The 23530-nt window shown below is 40.5% G+C and overlaps 1 protein-coding gene across 2 annotated transcripts in view; it reads right to left on the reverse strand.

Annotated features, from left to right (window-relative positions):
• Positions 1–721: 721 nt before the first annotated feature.
• dcc (DCC netrin 1 receptor) overlaps positions 722–23530 on the reverse strand; it is a 287897-nt gene continuing 265088 nt past the window's right edge. For both annotated transcript variants that reach the window (XM_056403378.1, XM_056403377.1), the window contains exons 28-29: positions 22876–23024; positions 722–9228 (exon numbers count right to left, since the gene is read on the reverse strand). In XM_056403378.1, coding sequence (XP_056259353.1) covers positions 9139–9228; positions 22876–23024 — 239 coding nt within the window. In that variant the 3' untranslated portion in view covers positions 722–9138. The remainder of the gene's footprint in view (positions 9229–22875; positions 23025–23530) is intronic.

Below are 23530 nucleotides of genomic sequence, written 5' to 3' on the forward strand. Positions count from 1 at the left end.
CTACAGAAGAGCTGGTTTCAGAGGAGGCTCAACCGGTTATGAAATCCAAGGAATTGTGTGTGTGTGTTTGTGTGTATGTGTGTGCGTGTGCGTGGATGTGTGTTCTATAAAGACACAGGAGTTTATCAGTTTGTGTGTTATTATTACTTGATGACACCCAAGATGAACCCATGACTTTTCACAGTGTGTTTTTTTTTTTTAAGTATATTTTTTGGGGCTTTTTATGCCTTTATTGGACAGTATAGTGGAGAGAGACAGGAAACAGGGAGGCAGAGAGAGGGGGAATGACATGCAGCGAAAGGCCGTCCGATGCGGGATTCGAACCGGGGCCGACTGCAGCGAGGACTGTAGCCTCTACACATGGGGCCACACGACGCCCCAATCATCAGTGTGTTTGCTTGTTCCGTTGTTCACACCGCAGCCTGTAGTAGAGACCAGCAGGACAACACACATATCTGAACACCTTTGACTGAAGTCTCCCCACCACCCATTTCACTCACACAAACACACACACACACACACACACTTGTTTTATTGTATTTGTGGGGACCCATCATTGACATATTACAAAGCTGTGGGCTCCTGGTTTCCGCATCCCATGAATATAGAAGAGCAAGCCCATACACACACCTACGCACACACATGCACACACACACACACACCATTGATCCCATTGTATCTGATGATAAATTTGATGCATAAATAATAATCAAGCAGCTGCTTTTGTATCAAAACTTTATTTATCAAAGAAAAAGAATGCACAATTGAAATAACATTTCTATAAAAAGGGACCATGGGACTGTTCTACAGTGCATTACAAAACCAGCAATTGTATACAACATTGTGGATAGAAACTTCGCTTTACTTCATCTGAGATACATCGTCATAATCATCTTCATCTTCATCATCACCATCACCATCATCCCCATCATCACCTTTTCTCCCCATCACTCAAATGAACCAAATGTATACTAAAATACTGCAGTCACTTTGCTAATTTGGTTATAACGACTGTCAGACGGGACATTTTTTAAAGGATGAAGTCAAACTGTTTTTATTCCGAGCTGTCCGTCTGTCGGATCCTCTGTCGAACAATGATGTTCTGGAAATGAAGTAATTGTCTGTGTGAGAGGAGATAAGGGCTGTTTTAATTTGGCCCTTTTCACCCTGATGAGATGAGGTCCAAATCATTTTACATTTTTTTCTACACCATTATTTTCTTTTTGTTAGGCCCGGAGCTGACAGAGTCGATTTCACACCAACATCAGGACACGTTCAAAGTCAGCACATCCCTGACCAACCTCACTTCAGTTTTTTTTTTTTTTTTTTTTTACCATGTAATTTGTCCCTTTTTTGATCATCAGTGGTTCCCACACAGGAGTAAAGCGCCCAAAGAAAAAGAAGTTAATGAAGTCGAGTTTCCCTTTGAAATGCAGGAGCTAAGTCTCCCCAGTTTCCACTTTATCAGGTTGGGTTCCGGTTTCTGAGTTTCACACAGTCACCACAGGACAAGCTCACAAGGACTAGAGTCTTTGCAGATAGAGGATGAGGTGTTTTTAAAGGACCATCATGGTGCGTCCCTGCAGGTATAAGTCCATTAACTGCAAATCATATTAACTATACTTCTGCGAGGAGCATTTTCAACAGTAGCATCAGTTTGTACCAAAGACGGTTTGTCATTGTGTGGTAAAGCAGTTGAGAGCAGGGATTATTTTAAAAAGCTCTTGGTGCTGCATTCAATGATGCTCAGATGGCACTCATTATAACCTACCCATTTTCAACAAACAAACAAACAAACAAACAAGAAAACCTTAAAGCATTTATATGACAAACTGTGACATTGTCAGAAGATGAATAAAGACACATGGTCACTATATAAAAGATATTATGAACTCCTGCTTTCAGCAGACCTCATTTCTAATGTCGGAGCATCAATGAACGCAACAAAACAGTTTGCACAACAGTTTGCAAAACAGTCACTGCTGTCAGTTGCGCTACCTTTGCCAAAAGTTGACAGGGATGGATTTTCTATCTTAAACACATCAGTCCCACCCAGACTCCGCCCTCTGTGCCCAGATTAGGATTTCCTGGCTCCAGATGGAGGTTGGCTTATTAAATGCGAAACTGTCATGAAAACATCACAGACTCTGGGGACATGTCTGTCACTATGTACAGGTTCTGCATAGATGAGATCAATCTACAGATGTTAGACTAAAAACATGAAGGTGGGGACTGTGTGTCCTCAGAGACCCGATATGGTGGCAAACCATTCATATGTGAACTAAATGTTTTATTAAGAAATATAAATAACTGTTCTACCATATTATTAAAAAAATACTGTAACCTTTTAAGGCATCAACTAAAAGAAGAAACAAAAACTCTCAACGGCGCTTCAGTCCTCTTTTCATTTTGTTCTTTGCTAAACTAAATTTACATCTGCAGAAATATCATCACATGGTTATAAATAATAGAAGAGCACTCGAAATAAAGTAATAATAATAATAATCATAATAATATATTAAATTTGATTATAAAAAGTTACTACTACTCTAGTGGTACTGTACATTGTAAAAAAGCAGTTTTCAGTAATGTAGTTCTGCTGCAGCAATGCTTTCCTCCACAGTAAAATACACATGTAGAGCCAAAGAAAAAAAAAAAACACTAACATCTGGCTTAAATTAAAAATCTTGTATTGACATAGAGATGAAAGGTTTGGTTCAGGATTCAGTGTCTAACAAAAAAACAAAAACATTAAACAAGGTCCTTTTAGTTCCTAATGGTTCCCTTATAGTTTCCTTTATAAATGAGCACATGTTGGGTTTGTACATGAACCTGGATGTTTTGTAGTTTAGTTGCAGTGAATGTTGAAGTTGTTTGATAACATTTTGTTTCAGGGAGGATTTTTCATTTTAGGAGGCTGTTAGTTCTCTTTCTGTTCTAGGATCAATGCCGTTTGTACTTTTTCTCTGAACGTGGTTTCTTGTCAAGTGCAGGTGGTGGTGATGGTCAGTGTTGTGCCAGTTCACACTAAAAAAGAACTAGTTCAAAGTTCAATTCATACAGATGAAAATGAACTAGTTCACATTCTTAGTTCATTTTTTTTATTTTGAACTAAGTTCACAGTTCCAAAAATTAACTAGTTCACGTTCATTTGTTCCGTTTTTTTTTAAATAAATAGTCCGCTGGTCTCTTTCAATAGACCCTCCCCCTACCCATCCATCACCAGCCCCAAATCATTGCCACTCCCAAACTAAATTCTTGTATACCACTGAAGAATCACAGACATGAGTTACATTTAAAATCTGTATATAAATATAATCCGTCTGAGTCTTCACTTGTTTGTTCATAAAACTGCTTCAAATGCTCAAACAAACTGGCTTCGGCAGTTTGCACTGTACCGTCTGTGCCGCTAGCACCAGCCAAGCTAACTAGGCTATCGAAACGTCATGCGGCGCCATGTTCACGTTCACGTTCACGTTCATCATTTGTAAACTGATTCGTTCAGTTCAGCATTCACAAATAATATGAATTGAACACGTTCCTGCACAACACTGGTATTGGTCGCTTTTTGTGAAAATCAACTTGCACTCAACTTTAGACTTTGAGTTCAGAAGTCAATGTTACTGTCTGATCAGTGACACGGATACAACCTCATGCATGCCTACATAGAAACTTAAATCCAGAATATGCTTCAGTTGCTTTTGTGGATAATCATTTCCCTGCCATTGCAAAAAAATGACTTATTTTCTCCAAATGAGCAATAACATCTGGCTATAGTTTATGTCTTTCCATACAAATCAAACGTTATTGACAATGAATTTTCTTTTTCTTTATTTTCTTATTCTGTCTCATTTAAAGTTATTTAGACACATTTTAGAATTTACTGAGTATATGTGAGATGATCTCACTCACCATCCTTTGGGTTGAATGGGAGACTAAGAGACCTGGCGGGATGAATATGTTGTTGCTGTGTGAGTCTCTGAGTGAGCCAGTTGAGGATTTAGTCACTGGACCAGACACTTTTGACAGACAGGCTGGCGGTGTAGTGAAATGTCTCAGGTACACGACGATCCCTAGATTCACTAGATTTGACACATCTTATGTGTCTCTGTTTGCAGACAGCTGCTGAAACGCTGCATCTGTGCCAATGAAGTAACACAACCAGTTCTCTTTCAAGTCTGGGAAAAGCCCTCAGCTGAGCAGACGTTCCATATGTTCCCTGTGTGTCGGCTGTGTAGCAGAAACAAATTAACATAACACAGAGCACATTTTAACATTTCACAAAGCCTACAAATAAGATGACTTAATAAAGAGAAGCTCATAAGGGTAAATGAATTATGATGAATAACATGTCTGATGCAGGGAATGTCAGAAGGTGCATCTTAATGTCTTTCTCAGCTAATGAAAGGTGAGCAGCCAATTACAAACTCAAACCTCAACTAAGATCATCAGGATCCTTAGAGTGAGCAGATTTAATCAGCCCATTAACTGTGACTGCACTGCTTGAAAATGTTTTTAGACAGTGTAGCCTGATCGTCACTGTCATCAAATGTCTCATGTAAACAAAAGAATCAAAGGACCATATTGATGCTGTTCCCTGTTTTAGTTCACCTCATATAAATCCTTTGAACTTTCCAGACCTGCTGCTTGTTTTTAGATTCATTTCCTTCCTTCCATGCAGCCAAATCACATGAAAATCACATTTGCAGAGACTTGATACTAAAGATCTTTGTGGATGCAAAATTTTGGACCTGGTTCAAAAAGTACCTATGTGAACACAATGTGCAAACATTAATTTCAGTCCGCATACAGAGCATGCGTGGGTAACCTGTCAGCAGAACCCCAACCAGCCTGACTCAGGGCTCAGTAGGAACAGTGTGGTCCATCACAGTCAACATGTACAGTCATCAATGTGAAATAATGTGTTTCCCTCCACTACTGTTATGTACATGTTATGAACTGGGTGCTAATTGGTTCCCCTAATTCTCCAGTTGGATGCCATTAAACCATTAAACAGAGGAAAGGGTACAATGTTGATGTAATTAACAGAGCTCCTATATTAAAAAGAAAAGCCATGTGGAAAACATGATGGAGATATGACAGTTCTGTGTATTTCATTAATATAAGGAAGGTTACAGTCTCTTCATCGCTCCACACAGATCTGAAGTTTTTGTCTGTTGTCATCTCTGGGCTGAGCAGAAACATGACTCATGTACATTATGATATGATTACTAAATGTATTTCCATTGCACTTTGTTGCATTTTATTTTTTATCAATATACAAACTTTTCCACCTGAGCCGAGCATAAACTTGTTTTGAAACGTCATTCAACATTTGAACTTTTTTTATTTTATCGGCATTCACATTTCCCAATTAAAAATGTGCATAAAAACAGGTGGACGAGAATCTGGAAACCTGGTTGGATTTGTAGTCCAAATGCTGACAAGCTCTTTTGCTGGAGGAGGCCAGTGTTATAAATGATGCTGTTTCCAGCTCCATTGGTTCAACAGGTAACTTTCACATCTCAGGTGTCAGAGCATCTGCCACAGTTTCTGAAATAGTCTGATCTGTCCGCTGGACACATGATATCACACAGATACATGTACATTTTGACTGTGATGGATTAACTCGCTGCAGAAAGTGTGAAGTAGCTTGAAATTCTGGTTTAGTCTCTGGTTTAGTGGCTCTGGCTCAGGTAGGTGACTTCTCCTTTCTTAACTGTGCTCACAAAGCTAAGAAACGTGTAGAGTGATTCAGATGTCTGGAAGCAAGTTTCAAGTGTCAGCAGTTTTATTTACATAGAATTGAACTAAATGAATAGCTGCCTGGAAGGAAGGAAATCGAATGAAGAGCTGATGGATAACTTGGAAAACGATCAGCACTACTGATATTTAATGTAATTTATATTTAACAGGCTAAAATGTGCAAAATCCCATTCAAGTTTAATAATCCCCTCTGCTTTCATCTCTCTTCCCTGTTGTGACACTGAACAGAAGAAATTTCTTGTGTCAACAGATCATTTAATTTAGCATTTATTGTTACAATCAGATTTTCAGCGCTGGGTTGTTCATCTGCTCTGAAACAGGAGGAGAAGAGCGAGTCAGAGCAGAATGAACGCTCTTGGCTCAGACTGGATGTATATCCCAGAACAGACTGATGAGACTGAGCCCCACACCGCCCGCCTGCCGGCATTCGTCCACCTTTCATCCCCACACTCGTTCTGCAGAGACATTACCTTTCCATCCCCTCCGTCCCTAGGACTTTTCCCGCCACTGTAATAGCCCAGTGAGCGTGAGCTTGAATTTGAAACGGCGTTATAATGAATTCCCGGCCTCAGTCCTCCGTGCCCTCGCTCACATGTACAAACTCTGAAGATCAATTCACCGTCTCTGCTGCCGCTCTCTGCCTCCCGCAGGCTTTTCCTTTTCTTCACACAAAGATAAAGGTATGTAAATTGCACTGTAGTGACTGAGGTTACACAGTCAAATATGGAGCATACTGAAGGCATTTTATTCTTTTCCTTCAGCTAATCAATGAATCATTTGTCATTTTAAGTCCTTGCCTTCTTTCTGCACAGGCATTGCATCAAATCACATTTTCTCCTTAGAACAAGGAAAAAGCTCAAGAACACACCAATTTAGAGGGTAGCTCATCTGCCTTGTTGAACTAATGAATTTTCACAGAGTAACAAAAAAAGATCCTTTACCAACCCATTTAATCTCACTTTAATTCTCTACATCACATTTTTCTTTCTTGCTTGTGATACTAATGTAGTTGTTTTAAAGAACTGAAAGGTGCTGCTCTGTGCATCCACGTCCTCACTGACCTCAACCTGAAACCAAAACCCTGCTGGTTCGATTCCCTCATTCCACTCTTTAAAGCCTGCTTATAATACAAATAAATATGGCACAAAAGAATTCTCTAGATACCTGTGTTTAACTGTGTTCTACTGTGGGCTGTATGTACAAATTTTCATGGTGGTTTGTGACATTTGAAATAGTTCTCTGTGGAAAAGCCTGATTAAAAGAAGAAAGAAAACACAGTTCTGACAGTGGATGTAAAAATATACTTTGTGGCTTATGCATTATTTGTGTTTTGTTTTTCTTCCCTCTTATTTTTGTATAAAAATGGAACCACCTGAAGTCAACTTGAAGTGAAGCTTGTGGTTTTTGCTATTTTCCCATGTGATCAAGGTTGATAGAGGTACAGGTGTGTTTATCTCATGAAAATAAATATGGAGGCCCTTCAGTCAAACACATACTGACACTGCACCAAGTGAAAAAATAAACAACACACCCCACTAGCATTTATAATAATAATAATAATAATGCTAATAATAATAATAATAATAATAATAATAATACTGATACTTGATTCTGTTGCTGTAACACCTCCTTCACAAATAACAGTAATGGCACATTTCCATAGCTGTATGTTATATTGTATTTAAACAGATTCCAGCCAGGTGCATTTTATATACCGTGAATGTTAAGAGTCATGATTCTTTTTATATTAAGATAACAAACTGTTTTCTCAATAAAACAAGATGATGTTTTTGAAACTTTTTATCTGAGACTTTATCTAACTTTTATTTGATCAAGATATAACAGTGTCAACTGATAATTACACTGTCTTGTGATGATGTCGTCATTATCTCTTTCCTAAGATAACATTGTGTTTTGACGGTGCTCATAATTGTTTTTACCATAACCTTTTGTATCCAAAATGTTACAGTCTCACTTTAGTACTTCCTAGTTGTCCAACCAGCAGGGGGGGACCACGCGCTGTGTGATGTACATACAGTGCAACATGGTGACCTGTGACCGAGGTGCTCAGACTGAATTCAAACATGTTTCTCAAAAAGACCAATTACCGCATACCATCCAAAACCAACCTTCATTTGGACAGGATAATATGGGTTCTACCCATCCAAATCCAGATTTCTTTTGTTCTATACAAATCATCAGCTGTTCACTGATGTCCAGTCCATGGTTGGGACTGAAACAGATTAGAACAAGGACCAATAACAAAGGAAGTTACAATAAGCTTTCCAAGATGAGAATTTGGCAACGTTACACATCCTTGTAGGTAAAGACTGGAGTTTGTCTAGGTTAGGGAGAGTAAAGGCTTGGTCAAGAGCAGCGACAGACTGTGGGAGTCTATAGCGTTTTCTATACAGTCCTTTAAGACTAGAGTAAGTTGGATCCAGATCCAGATGATTCAGACCAGTCTTAGCATATTGTTACATGTTTTTCTGTCTGGCCAAAATCACATTTTTAATCATTTTATATTTATTGAAACCTCAGGATCCAGAGGTGGTAAGGCTGCATGGATGATGGGTGATGGTGGGTTCAGTGAAATCATAGTGTCATTCAAGAGGCAAAGAAAGAGATACTGAGGAAAGATAGGATCACATTGTGTCACCACAACAGGTGTCCTCAGACCAAGGAGAGAAAAAGAAAGTTTGGTGAAACTTTGGTGGCCGAGGATGTTTTCTATGTCTTACTGGTTCTGGTAGCATTTTCAAACCAGGTACACATCCTGTAACTGCAAAAAGTTGAACCCCCCCCCCCCACCCAAAAAAGGGAAAAAAAAGGAATACTTTCAACAGTAATCATGAAAAATAAGTGAGGTACAGTCACAGTAACTGAGTTGTTGAGAACTCAGCGGAGGACGTTAATAAATACCAAGAAGAGAAACAGGAGGGCTCTTAACTTTGTCTTCTTTTTTTTTGTGATAATCCTTTCCTCCTGTTTCATTATGTTGAGGCGGTAGGCATTGGGTTTTTCTAGTTTTTTGTTTGAGGTTGAAAGGTCTAAAGGGGTTTCAACTTTAAACTCCTAAAGAAGCCCCTCAACCCTTTTCCTGTTCTTTTTGTTGATGCTGTGCTGCGGTAGTGTTTACCCTCCGTTTCATGCCCTTCTGTCCAATCCCCATCCCAAACAGTAGAAACCAGCCAAGACCAGTAAAAACCAAACAAACTCAACCCAGCACAGAGGGATGTTCCACAGAGGCGTCTTCAAGCCCAGATTGACCTGTTGCTACCTGTGGCAAATGGACATCGACTGACATCAAGGCTTGAAGAAGGGTTCTAGACTGGACTGTGGCTGAGGGCTGGGCTGGACCGGGGTCAGAGGTTAGAAGGCGGAGCCAGTAATGGCATTGAGCTGCTTCATCAGTCCTTCTAGACTGGCCATCTGCTCTGACAGGTCATCCTGCTCGTAAACCTGAAAGACACAAAGTAGAGGTTACACATGCTGTGCAGCTTGAGCCTGATGAGGGCTTATCCATACAACAGGAACAGTATGTTAAGAGGTTTCTTATCTCAGGTTTGAGTTTACATTTCGTTTTACCATTCCTCCTGATCACAACCATATCCACTTACACAAACAATCAGTCAGTAAGTCAGTCAGTCAGAAAAGACAAGAAGTTTTCATTGCATCCATAGACTGTAAATAAAGATGGACGTAGCGTATGTGACCTCACCCACAGCTTTCTGAAGAATGGTTTTGAGGTTGGATTGAGCTGTTCCGCCTCCCAGATAATCCAAAAATAAACGAAGAGGTGCGAATCTGATCTTTTCACATGAGTCATAATAATCAAACCCACTGAAACTGAGGTCTTAAAGGTAGAAAGTGGGACACAGTGAAAATGTGCAGGTTGACAAACTGTCCTCAGGTTAGATAACAGTGCGCCTCCGAGTCGATCACATCGAACATGTTGGGGGTGTTGCTGTCACTGGTCTGCAGGTGTTTCAAAGGAAAGGACACACTCACAGTGAGAACGGTTGCACTTTAATGCTGCAGATACCCTGTGATCACTGTGTAATGGTGTGTCTCCACTGAGTGGGTCGGCTTAAGTGCCTCCATCTGTGTGTGTGTATGTGTGTATGTGTGTGTTTGTGTGTGTGCATGCGAGTGACATTCATGTGCACATCTCTCACATATACACTTTCTCAGTGTGTTATATTGAGCGTGTCTTTCATGCAGAGTTTGTCCTTCCACATTGTCCTCAGCAATATGGAAAACTGATAAAGACACATATTTCTCAGACTTAAACACAGGTTTGTGTCAATGCACAACATCTTTACTTGTAGTGCATTCAAGTATTAGTATAATTGCTGTACTAATCCTTTATTAAAATGCACTGCCACTAAGTGCAGCTACTTTAAAAATGTTCCAGAAGTCAAACATACGCAGACAGAAAATCTACAGTTATCAGTATAAAGTGAATCATCCAACAGCACATTACACCTGTGACAGCTGTTTTCTTTGTGTTTAATCATCTGTGTGTAAACCTATTTGATCAAGTGAATAATTTTGAAAATTGATGTGTTAAGATCAGTGATTGTATTTTGGAAATATATTGCTAAGAGTTGGTTCTAATGTTGTTTGTCTTGTATTTATAGTCATTTATATTTCTCTTGTCAAGTTCCAGCACTGCTTTTTAAACTCAACACTTGAAGCTGTGGGACCTAATTGTGCTTAACTTGGTTTGTATTTCACTGTACGTGTGTTCTCACAATGAGAAAATATAAATAATGTAAAATAATCTGGGTGGGCAAAAAGTTAAATAATGAAAGCAGGTGAATCATGACTAACATTTTCATCAACTCTTATTTTTTTGTGTGTATCTCCCTCCAGAGAGTCCTGGATGTGCTGATCCACATTTTAAAGTCAGATATCAGTCTGCTCTAGTTATAGCTTTTAACCTGACCAGAGAAAGTCATGTTGGACCAGCTTTTGACTGGTTTCTGCCTCAGGACAACTCAACTCCCCCTCCGGTCATATATAGATTTTTATATCGCCTTCATTTAAAACATCAATTGGGCCCAATCACAGCAGGACACAGCGGTAGGGGCGGCTGTGGCTCAGGAGGTGGAGTGGGTCGTCCACCCCAACTGCTCCAGTCCGCATGTTCAAGTATACTTGAGCAAGATGCTGAACTTCAGATTGCCCCTGGCTGTGCTACCAGTATGTCTGAGTGTGTGTGAAATAAAATGAGCGTGTGAATGAATAAATGCTTTGACTGGTTGATAAGACAGGAAAGGAGCTATATAATACACAAGTGCAGTCCATTTACCTAACAGTTAACAAACATCCTGAATCAAACCACAGCCAGTTCACCAGCTAACAGCTAACAGGCAGCTTCTGTCTCATGTCTTTCGCAAGGATGTCAGCAGGTGCTCCACCACTAGTTGATGGACTGCCTTTAAATTTACAGATATTCATGGCCCCTGCAGGATTAGTAGTTACCAGTTACAGTTACCTGACTCTTCATCCCATCACCAGTTCAACATGTTAGTCTGCTCTACACTTTGTTTTATGACCAAATATCTATTGTTGGCTATAGTTTGTAGCGCTAATTAGCAAGCATTAGCCTGCTAAAATACTGCACTGAGAGGTGAAAATGGTAAACATTATAATGCTGATTTTAGTATTTAGCTCAGAGCCCGGCTGCATCTAAGTCCAGCCTTACAGAGGGGCAATAATGGCTGTAGAAAAAGTAATTACATTACTTTACTAATTACTCAGCTGTCAGCTTCATAAAGGTGACTTTGAACAACTCCAAATCCTCCACACCACTGCAGTTAAACAAGCAGGCAGCCCAGGGATTTACTGAATGTCCAGCAGCTAGCTCAGTCATGGCGACTGCACACAGCAAAGTATCACACCCTCAACTTGGGAACAGAGGTGAAGCCTGAAGGTATGTGAAGATATGAAGGGTTCATTCTATGACAACACAATGATTCTTAGTTACAGGTGATTATACACTAATTAAAACATAATTGTGGATATTATATTCTATTTCTGCCAACAAATCCAACTCAAATAATGAAAAATGTATTTATGTAAAGTCAGAGACTTTCAAAACCTTCTTTGTGTATTTAGTTTTAAACTCTCTCTGTGGCTTTTCGACAGGTGACATGAATCTCTCTTAAATGACTGTGGAGATTTATATTATAAGAAGAGAAAGGGCAAACAGCAGCTTTAAAGTTGTCCTTTATTTGTGTAATACCCACAGAATGTGATCTGTTGACCTGCCACTTTCACTCTGAATGAGACCAGAAAAAGCTCATCCAGAAGCCACACACACAGGTATTTTCCACTTTCCACAGATAAAAGAGGCTCAAAAGAGAACTACAAAAAACCCTGGTGACCTCACGATCTCATTTGTTGACTCATAACAGCAGACCTTCTTCCGTTTCATGGATAGGGTAAAACGCCAGTTGATGCTCAGTGTTTCTCTTTGACATCCTGTCATCTCTGTTGGCCTGGTGACCTGGATTCACATTCCTCTATAATCAGTCAGAGACTCATCCCAACACAGTGGAGTAAGCACAGTGCAAGTTTCGCACTGAGACAGATTAATCTAAAAGACTGTTTACATCTCTCAAGCTTTCTGTCCACATGCTCTAATTTCCCCCTAAAATTGTGGTAAAGTGTTGAAGCTCTTCTGTTTCTGAGAGATCAGGGAGAGTTGGAGGAGAACAAATAGTTGATACAGACACGGCCTCATTTAAAAGATAACACTACACAGGAGCTGTTCAGTAGGCTTTGTACTGTACTGAGTCAAGGCTCAAAATACAGAACAACTTGTCAGTAGGAAAACCTGTTTGTTAATGAGAACTTGTTCTAAATTTGTGATTATCTGGAGTCAGTTTCTTTTGATTATCCTCTAAAACAGCTTGCATCGCACAGACTAATTCTTACTGCTGTGTTGCTCACTAAAGCTAACATTAGCTAATATATGACCCATTTAGATAGATAGATAGATAGATAGATAGATACTTTATTTATCCCCTAGGGGAAATTCATGTGTCCATCAGCTCGTTGTTGATAATAATAATAATAATAATAATAATAATAATAATAAAAAAAACAATAATAAAAACAATTAATAACTAGAAAATTCCAGGGAAATTCTGAGTGCCACGGGGGCTACTGCCGGGATGAGTACATGATTTATTTCCAGTGTTCAAAAGTCACCCTGATCATATTCTGGTTTTGAGAAATGTCTTGAGATAAAAGACTCTGATATAAAACAATGTCACATCCCTCCATAATGTTTTATGTGGGAAATATCTCATATTCTGTGTTGTTTTTTTTAATAAAACAAGAGGCAACATGTCTTCAAACTGGCATTTAAAGGGTTAAAATCCTGAAAACTAATAAACATTTGGTAGGTTTGAGCAGAACTGAAGTGGTTTAAGAGATGTATGCAAAAAAAAGCAGAAAAAAATATTGATATATGATGATTTTATAGCATTTTCTTTGTGTGTCCTTTTTTGGACGCGAGGAACCCCAGAGGGTACAAAATGTGTTACCAGTGTATAATAGACCTGTAACAGTAACTGACATTAGATTTTAAAAATATGTCAAAAAAGACACTTTCTTGCAGAAATCCATACCTTCAGCTGTAACACAGCCAAAATGATCAGCAAATCAAAAAAGAAAAGTGAAGAAAATGTCCAAAAAAGGACAGAGGGACCCCTGAGGGTTAATAAATCCCATGAACCGCTATTTAAATTACCACTATTATGTTTTTTTCTGTGCTAAATTTAACATTACTGGGGAGGAGAGCAACGCGACTAGAAGTGACAGCGAGAGAGGGCTAGTAGCTTCTCCTCTCCTCTGTCTCAGCGGAGACCGTCACAACTTCATTCACTCTTTTAACAAAACAAAAAAAAAAGCAACGAAGGAAGCAGTAAATGGACTTACATATTTAAGACCTAACTAAATGTAATTTAAGACCTAACATGCGGCTAATGTAAAGCTAGCGGAGCTTGGAGAGTTGGTTATCTGGTTGCTAGGCGCACGCACACAGGTCAGGAGCTGCCGTTGCCATGGCAGTGTGAAAATCTGCCCAGAATTTGGCTTCTACATGGCTTCAAACAACTGCAAATTATGAGAAAACTGTTACTTCTTTTCATAAACCGAAAAGAAAGAGAAAAGACCGTGCCAGACACTGAAGCCAGAAGTTTCTACAGTCTCTATTTTATTCAGATATTCCTTAAAATGAGTGAGTAAGCTCAGTGCGAAGACAGTGAGATTCTTTTAAAAAAAAAAGACGATTACATTAGGTGTCAATGAGAGTGAGACAGGTATTGCTGCCGGACTCGGCACCCCCGTTTAAATTTTGTGCAGACCCTGCCTGTCAAAGTTACATTTTATGAATCCCAACAACTATGTCTACATTTTCAGAAAGAATTATTTGTCTCCTTTTTACGGTTTGGCCGCGAGCTCGAGTTAAAAATAAAAATAAAGGTTATTTTTTACTGCTTCACGCATTCTAGCCAACTGACGCTTTCACTCTAACTTTGAAGAAAAAGTGATTTGCACTCCTCCTTTGAGTGCTCACAGTGTGAAAAGTTTACATGTGAAAACAGTTCCTGTCTTTTTGAGAGAGCAGAAGTTTTCCTCCGTTTTATAGTTTGAATCACATTTCTACGTGCAGGTATGAGAGAGCTGGGTGACTCAGAAAAAAGGTGCAATTTTGTAGAAAAAAGGTGGGTTTCTAAAGAAAATTCCAATGCATTCCTAATGCATTATTTATTCCCAGTTTTTTGGGAATAATTTTGGGAAAAATTGGAATTTTAACACCAAAAGTCATAGCACCTCTTTCGGGATCAAGACGAACGTTTTGATGTATATATTACTGGGGTTTTCTCAAAGCTGCAGGACGAGTAACGCGCCGCGAAGAATAATAAACCCGAAACCATTCCTCTCAGCTGTTCTAGCTGTAGAGGAGTGCCTCGGAGCTGAGCACCCGTGGCACTAATAATTAGATTAGTCCGCTTCCTTTGGCTGAGGTGTTGTATAGCCTGATGGCAGTGGGAAAAAAGGATCTGCTGAACCTCTCTGTTCTGCAGGGCAGTGAGATGAGACATTTGCTGCTGTAGCTGCTTCTCTGTCCTGCCAGAATGTTGTGGAGAGGATCGTTGGTATTGTCTAAGATGGCCTCCATCTTACATTGCATGTGTCTCTTCAGGGACCAGTTCGGTTTACTGTCCAGGTGCACACCTACGTATTTATAAGTGTGCACCACCTGAATGTCCTTCCCTCAAATGTTGGCTGGCTGAAAGGGTAGGCCTAGACCTCCGAAAGTCCACAATCATCTCCTTGGTCTTGGAGGTTGTTCAGAAGGAGGCAGTTCTTGTTTCTCCATTCACTGAAGGCCATCATCAGATCCCTGTAATCATCTTCCTGCGCATTCCTGATACGTGCCACAGTAGCTGTGTCATCCGAGTATGTGGCAGGACTTGTATTTAAAGTTGGCCGTATACAGGGTGAACAGGAACGGAGCCAGAAGAGTCCCCTGTGGAGCCCCAGTGCTGCTCATCACTGTCCCTGAGACACAGTTACCCAGCCTTATGTACTGTGGTCATCTTGTCAGGTAATCCACAATCCAGGACGTGAAGCAGGGATCCTCCCCCATCCCTTCCAGCTTGTCTTCAAGAATGGAGGGTTGGATGGTGTTAAATGCACTTTAGAAATCAAAGAACATAATCCTCATGTAACTACCTAGCTTATCCAAGTAAGAATGGGCCAGCTGGAGCATGTAAAGGATGACATCATCCACTCCAATATGTTCTTTGTAGGCGATATGTAGGGGGTCAAGTGCATGTTCAACCTGTGGCTTCAAAAGGTGGAGAAGCAGCTTCTCCAGGGTCTTGATCATGTGTGGTGTGAGGGCCACCGGTCTCTAGTCATTTATCTCAGCTGGTCGCCCTACTTTAGGTACCGGAACAAGACACGATGTTTTCCACAGGCCCAGGACCCTCTGTGTTTTTTAAACTTAAGTTAAAGATCCTCTGGAGAAGCTCTGCCAGCTGGGCTGCACAGTCCTTTAACAGCATTGGACACACTATCCTCTGTTGTAAAGGACAGGAGACTTGACCCCAGTGCGGAGGGAGTTGCAGCTGCAGTTTCAGGTTGTGAAGGCAATGCCGTAGGAGAAGCTACAGCTGAAGCAGTGGGAGAGAGAACAGGTGAGGCTGCATTAAATCTGTTATAGAACAGGTTGAACTCATTGGCCTTGTCCACATCACCTGATTTTGCCTGGCTGTTCCAAACCTCTCTGGTGTTCTTGTGCTGCAGCTTCCTCTCTACTTTTTGTAGTCCTCATTCGCCTGCTTTTTTCTTTCTTCTGCAATGAATGCATCAGGGTGCTGGGACTTTACTCTCACAACAGTCTCGTGAATGATGCCACACGCGACTGCAGGCTCTGCTCGAGGTTGAATGTAAACAACAATGACGACGATAAGTGAGAACTCCCTCCGTACATAGTACTGTCTAAGACCAACTGCCAACAGTTCAATATCCCAACAGCAGATCTTGTTCTTCACTGTGATATGACTGGGGTTGCACCATCTATTGTTCACAAGCAGGACCAGTCCTCCACCTTGATTCTTCCCACTTGCTCTGGTGTCTCTGTCCGCTCGTACTGTTAACTCCGCTCAACGGTTGGGAGTGTTGTCGTTTAACCAGGTCTCTGTGAAACACATGAGACTACACTCACGATATGCTCGCTGGTTCTTCACAAGTGCCTCCGGTTCATCATAGGAGTTGACATTTCCCATGAAGATCGATGGTAGACAAGGCATATATCTCCATCTCCTAGCCTTTAGCTTAGCCTCGGCTCTGCATCCACGGTATGGTCTCTTCAGCTCAGCTGGTATAAGATGTTTAACTCCATATCCAATAAACGTTAAAGCCAAGAGTTCTTGTGTACATTATTTTCTCCATCGTCAGACAAAACAACGACGATCAATCGACGATCAATCGACAAATATACTAATGTAGAATAATAATATATGTCTTCAATGCTATTGCATTACAGGCGCATAATAACTAGGCAATGTATTTCCTGCTGAAAATGCGTGTGAATGCTGAGAGCTGAATGAGATTGCTGAAGCAATGCTGAAGTAGTTGACAGAACTGCTGAAGAAGTCACACACAATTTAAAGTGTTGGGACTCATCATTCAAGAGACCAGATGTTTCTTTGCTCCACTGGACAAAGGAACTCACACTCCACAGTTCCTCACTGTTCACACCTGGGGACGACCCTTCCCCCCACGGACCTTACTGGCCAGCCAGTGTGGGTCAGCGTGTGACATGTGACCCTTGCTTACTGAGAAAGCAGCTCTCTCGCCGGCCTGCTCACAGCAGCCTGCAAACGCTCTTCTCCTCAACAGCAGCGACCTGCTTTGGATTAACTGAGAGTGAACCAAATTCTCTTCAGAATCAGCAGCTACGACACAAGGCCAGCTGATTTTCCAAGCAACAGGAGTCATAGCAGAGTTAACATGGAACAGCTAACTCTGTGAGGAGAACAAAGGAGATAACAGCAAAGCAACACAGCCAGACAGGACTTTACTCCACCAGGAAGCCTCCCAACTCACTGGACTTTACACCAACACTGGAAAGGACCTCTTTGTGTGTTCCAAGGACTGGGTAACGTTAACTGACTGGCCTAACCTTTCCCAGCACGGCATAGCACAGCACAGCACAGCACAGCATAACTAAGCAGCAGAAGTCTTAACTGTTAATGTACTTGTTGATTGATGACTTGTTGTTGTAATGTTTGCTTAGGTTGTGCTCAGTCATACAGTTCATTGGGTACTTGTATGTTCACACACATAGTAGTACGTCTCAGTTCTAGAACCTTCATGAAGTGTATATGAAATCCAACATATTTGGTGTCCAGCTCATGAGGTAGAGCTCAGACCCAACAAAAGTAATTGGACACTCTATGTTTCTTGGGCAGCTGTGTGGCATTTCAACGTTAGTTCACGTGACTCAGAGCTGACTGAGAGCAGAAAGTTGAGGTTAGAAAGAGAGAAGCAAAAAGTGCATCAAAACTCAGTGGATGACATTTCATCATTCAGCAGGAGCTGTAGAGTGTTAGGAGGGGAAATATTATTGACTGGCTGATTCAGTAACCTGATCTCAGTCTGACTAAACTGCAGTCCACACTTAAGGCAGAGACCCCACAACAAGCAAGAGCTGAAGTGGGCTGCAGTGAAGGCCTGGGAGAGCATCACCAGGGAAAATAAAACATGTCTGATGATGTCTATGGGTCCAAGACTTTAGGCAGTCATTCCGCAATATATTTAATATGATTATTTTGTTTCACTTCATGTGCATCTGTCTAATTACTTCTAAACTTCGAGCACTATGTGTTTAAAGGGTTATATCTCCCAAACAGTTCTTTCTATACTGGTGTAAACCTGCTCAAATTAATGCTGAGCCTTGGCACTTTAATGTAGTGTCCGTTGTTTAATCTGTGCTGAAGCTCAGAGCAAAACAAAAGATTATGGTCTCAACGGTACACTGGTCGGTTGATTGGGGAAAATAAGGGGCAGGTGTGTTGGCAGGTGAGGATTAAGTGACAGAGAAATACAGAAAAGTCTGATGGGAGACAGAGTGACGTCATTTCAGCGAAAGACAACTACTTAAAAAAAAAAAAAGGAGTTTTAAATTTGAAGTTTTGCACAGATTCAATTATAAGACCCAAACTGACAATGAACAAATATTGTGTGTGTCAAAGGCTGATCGATCTTCTTCCTCTGAGCCATAAGGCTGCATTGTTGTCCAGAATCTATTATAAACATATCAGTGAGCCACACTATTTGTACTGTCTGACCTGTTCCTCCATCACCATGAGAACACACACTGTAGTTTATTTTGACTCAGTCCCACACACACTGTCCTGCTGTCCCAACACACCACACGGACATTAATATTCATCTGAAAATAGATAATAGACAAATGTATGGCTTCCTCCTGTTTGAGTGACGTTTGATAAAAAACAACATTGTCCAGCTATGTTCGGAAATTACTGAGTCTTTTTTAAAATACATTTGTATTATTTTTCTTTTTTCACAGCAACAATGTGCTGAGAGCCACAGAGAGGGAAGGGATCCAACATCAACTGCTTCTTTAAAATCTCACTAGTGTAACAACATAATAAAAGCACCCTTGTAGCGTACTTTACTCACCCTGTGTGTCGCAGTCTATTAACCAGCTGTGCATGTGCGTGTGTGTGTACGTGTGATGGATTGGCCAGGGGGATGATGGTAAAAGACTAGATCAATTACTGAGATAGAGCAGAAGATAGAGAGAAAGACCTGCTGACCTTTTACACCCTCTCTCTTTCACCTTTCCACCATCTTTCCATCTCATTTTCTTCACTCCTGCCCCCACTTTCATTGCTTCTCCTCTGATTTTCCTAATCTCTCATTCTCTCTCCTTCCTCTTTACTTCTACATCCTTTCCCTGTCTCTCCTTTTTTTATCTTTTCTTTTTTCATCCTTCTTCCTGAAGCATCCCTCTCACCTCCTGCTCATACTATTTCCTTTTCCCTCTTCCTCACTTACACCTCTCCTCTCCTTTTTTTTGCCTCCTCTCCTTTCCTCCCCTGCTCATTTCATCTCCTTTTCTCCTCCTCTGTCCTCTGTCTGTCCTTCCTAAAGAATCCCCCTCTTTCCATTGCTGTGGCGACGCCTCCTCCTGTCCTATTGTCTTTAAGTCACATATGAATATTTAACAAGTCCTTATGTCCAGCATCTCTCCACATCATCCACCTTCATCTCCTTTACTTCTCTGCTTTCCATCTATTTCTCCCCCGCCTCACTCCTAAACTCCATTTTCCATTTTACCTCTCCCTTCCTCTCTCCTTGTCACGGTTTTGCGAGGTAAGTTGGACCCAAATGCAGTCAACTCTTGGGAGACGGTGCAGACAGGTTTATTTAACAAAAAAATCCAGACGTGAACGTGACATGAACAGACATGAAGACAACAGGACGTGAACAAACCCAGAACTAAACAGACGAACCGACACAGACAAAGGGAAGCACAAAGACTATATAGACAAGGGTGATTGAACACAGGTGAAACACATTAGGGCGGGGCAGACAATCACCACACAGAAACAGGACCATGACAAGAAGCAACACACAGACACACAAGGAAACCAATACAAAATAAAACAGGACGTGCAAAAAGTCCAAAATAAAACTAACAAAAAGTGTCTGCCATGGCAAAACATGACACTCCTCCTTTTCTCTTTCCCATTTTCCAATCTCCACCTCTCCTTCCTCACCCCTCTTATATTTTCTCTTTCTTCCTCACCTTGTTGTCCTAATACATATTTCCTCCGGTCTCATCTTTGTTTCTCCTCTCCCTCCTCCTCCCCTTCCTCTTGTCCTCCTTTCTCTCCTTCCTCTTTCTAGTACATCCTTCCTCTGCCTCCTTATTTCACTCCTCCACCTCCTCCCTTCTTACTATCCTCCCTGTCTTATTTCTTTTTGATTCCTTCCTTTTCCTTTTCTTCTTTACCCCTCCTTGTTTCCGCCTTGTTTCCCCTCTTCTCTCTCTCTCCTCCTCCCTCTTATTTCTCCTCCACCCCTCTTCCTCTTCTTTCTCTCATTTCTCTTCTTCATTTCCTCAGTTTCAGTCACTAATGAACTCTGCTGTATTCTACCGCTGAAAGGCCACCTACCCACCAGAGGGAAGAAAACAGGTGTAGTGACAAGGCTGTGTAGGTGTGTGTGTGCGTGTGTGTGAGTGTGCGCATGTGCGTGTATACCTTCCTCCCACCTCTCTGTCTCTCTCTTCCTCAGACTGTTTGTTCCATCTCTAGTTGTTCTGTGTTTGTATTTTCTGAATCTGTTTCTTGATATTTAAGAACAGTTTTACTACAACTGCTGTTACTGCATCTGACACCTGCTACAAGTACAGACGCACACTCTTCCAGAGCTAGACTCATATATCAGTATTAGAGTAAATGTCGGCTGATAAGTAACAAGATGTACAAGAATACAAAAAGTACAGAAATGTCTACAAATAAAGACAGACTGACCAGTTTATAGTTACATATCTTGGCCACCATTCTTTACTTGCCAAGTGTAATGGCTCCTGATTAAATATCACAGGTTTAATATGTGAGCAGTTCATTTTAGTAATTCCCTGTTTTCAAATTTTCATTTGAATTATACATAGCAGGGTAAAACTATCCCTTTTGCCACAAAAAACTATAATTAGTAAAAAGTTGTGAAGAATATATGTCTTTGATCTTTGCTGTAATATTCTGAAATATTCTTGCCTTCGCCTTTCATTTGAGACAGGTATATTTAATTTAGTTGATTAATCCGCTGTAATTGCAGTACTTTGCATTGTTTTCCCAATCACTGTAAAGCTACTTGCATCCAAACTCAACAATTCCTGCCCAGATATTTCACCTTAAAAGCCTTCCAGTGGCTCAAAGAGCATAATTTCGATGTTTCCAATTGACTTTTAATGTACAACATCTCCAAGAAGTGTTGACTTTCATTGATGGTAAAGAGAGTGAAAATCATTTGTGAATGCAAACAGTGAGTGTAAAAAGAGAAAGTGTTATTATTTGTTCTTCCTTTGTTGCTTCTAATTTGGCTGCTGCTACAATACTAATTCTACTATTACAACTTCAAATGTTACTTCTTTTACAATTACTTTTGCCAATGCAATACCTTGTTAATTAGGAAATTCATTGGTATGTAAAATTAGCAGGTTAAACCTTCCAGAATGTGTAAAATTGAAAATAAATGTTTGAGGATTAAAGGTTCAGTCTGTATAATTCTGGCTGATGTAGAAAATGACAGAAGGCCCGTTGTTATCATGTGTTAGTACCAATCAATTAATGCCAAATGTACTCTCATACACCTTATGACAGGAAACTAAAGAGAGAAAAAAAAATAGAATGATCTCCTCAAGGTTGTATCCCTCCACCAACAGGAAATAATGTTTTTGTCAGAACATTATGAAGTCAACACAGTGAAGTTGATCTTTCACCTTTTGAATATAAAATGTCACCACTTGATTTTATCCATATTTGAGTTAAATTGTGTCATAACTAGTGTATGAATTTGTGAGTTTTGACCAAAAACTGTTTTGTGAGGTCACAGTGACCTTTGACAACCAAAATTTAGTCAGTTCATCTTTGAGTCCATGTGGACTTTTGTGCCAGATGTAATGAAATTCCGTCAAGGTGTTACTAAGATATTGTGTTCACAATGCCAAAACTGTGTTTTGTGAGGTCACCACAACCTTGATCTTTGATCTTTGACCACCAAATTATCATCAGTTCATCCTTGAGTCCAAATTAATGTTTGTGCCAAATTTGAGTTCCCTCAAGGCGATACAGAGATATCGTGTTCATGAGAATGGGACAGACGGACCAACAACGAAGAAGTCTTTTTCGGAGAACCTGGAAACATAATGTCTCCATAAAAAATGAAAAAAATAAATAAATTCCTTTGGCTGCTTTGTCTAAACTGTTAGTATCAGTCTCTGAGTCTACAATTTTTGTTTCATATCCAAATTCAAGTCAAGAAACACAGGAGTTGTGTATTCATCTCTGCTCACATGCCACGGCAGAGTTTCTCTGACTAGACTTAAACCAGTGGAGAAGCTGTTGGCTTGTCATGTGAAGTTTGGGACACACTCTCTCACACAGAGGAGGCTCCTCATGGACTGCAACATAGTTTCTGTGGGAAAGAAACTATATAAAACCTTGAATGTGTCTGGTCTGCAGTGAATAGAACACAAGCTCAAAACCAACTGATAGAACTAATTAGTTGTAACAGGTGTCATGTTTCATGTTTCCATGGCAACGGCTAGGCAGCCACAGTAAACGGCAAAAAATCATAAGAATGATGATGTACTTTAAATCAATTAGATTCACTGCTACTGCAAATGCGTTGAACAGCTGGATCCATCTCAGTATAATGGTGCTTTTTGACAGACAATCTTAAACTGTGATCTCGGGCAAAGTAAAGTACCTCTGGTGCAAAACTAAATCACACGCTCACAGTTACTCCATTTGGACTTACGTTGGCAGCTGAGTCCTCGGCAGGTTTCGTTCCACCCTCCTCTGGTAAGTCCGGTGCTGTAGGGACCGAGACGGGCAGCAAAGGGGAACGAGCCTTACCAGCCTGACCCAAAGAGGCTGTCTTCACCTGTGGCTTAGGGAGGCTTGCACCTGGGAAAGACAGGAATATATTTGGACCAAAAAACGACTTGATCATTTCACAGCCTTCTTTGTTTGTCATCGATCATTTTATAGAAGTTCTTTAACAGTAGAACTGCAGAGCAAGCGTAGAACAAACATGGACTGTAATCAAGCTACAAGCTCAGAGAAGACAGAATGGTGAGTGTATGATTGATGTGACGGATGTAAAAGATGATTTTAGAGAATGAAGAGCATAAGGTAGAATGGCAAGATAGAACACAATACAGGATTTTAGAGACCCAACAGCAAATGTCAGCCAGACTTTCAAAGATTGATCAGTGAACTAATCAGAACATATGATTTTTCTTTAGGCCACTATATTCATTTTGCTATAAAAACACTAGTTTCCAGACAGCTGCTGTTTAATATTGTTGTGCATGTGAGCACTGACAGGAACAGTTTGATCTGACAAGACAGAGCTGCTATTGGTTGATCTAAATGACAAGTTCAGATGCAACTAAGTGAACTATTGAACA

The sequence above is a fragment of the Seriola aureovittata genome, chromosome 18 (assembly GCF_021018895.1).
Source record: "Seriola aureovittata isolate HTS-2021-v1 ecotype China chromosome 18, ASM2101889v1, whole genome shotgun sequence".
In the NCBI taxonomy this organism is placed as follows: domain Eukaryota; kingdom Metazoa; phylum Chordata; class Actinopteri; order Carangiformes; family Carangidae; genus Seriola; species Seriola aureovittata.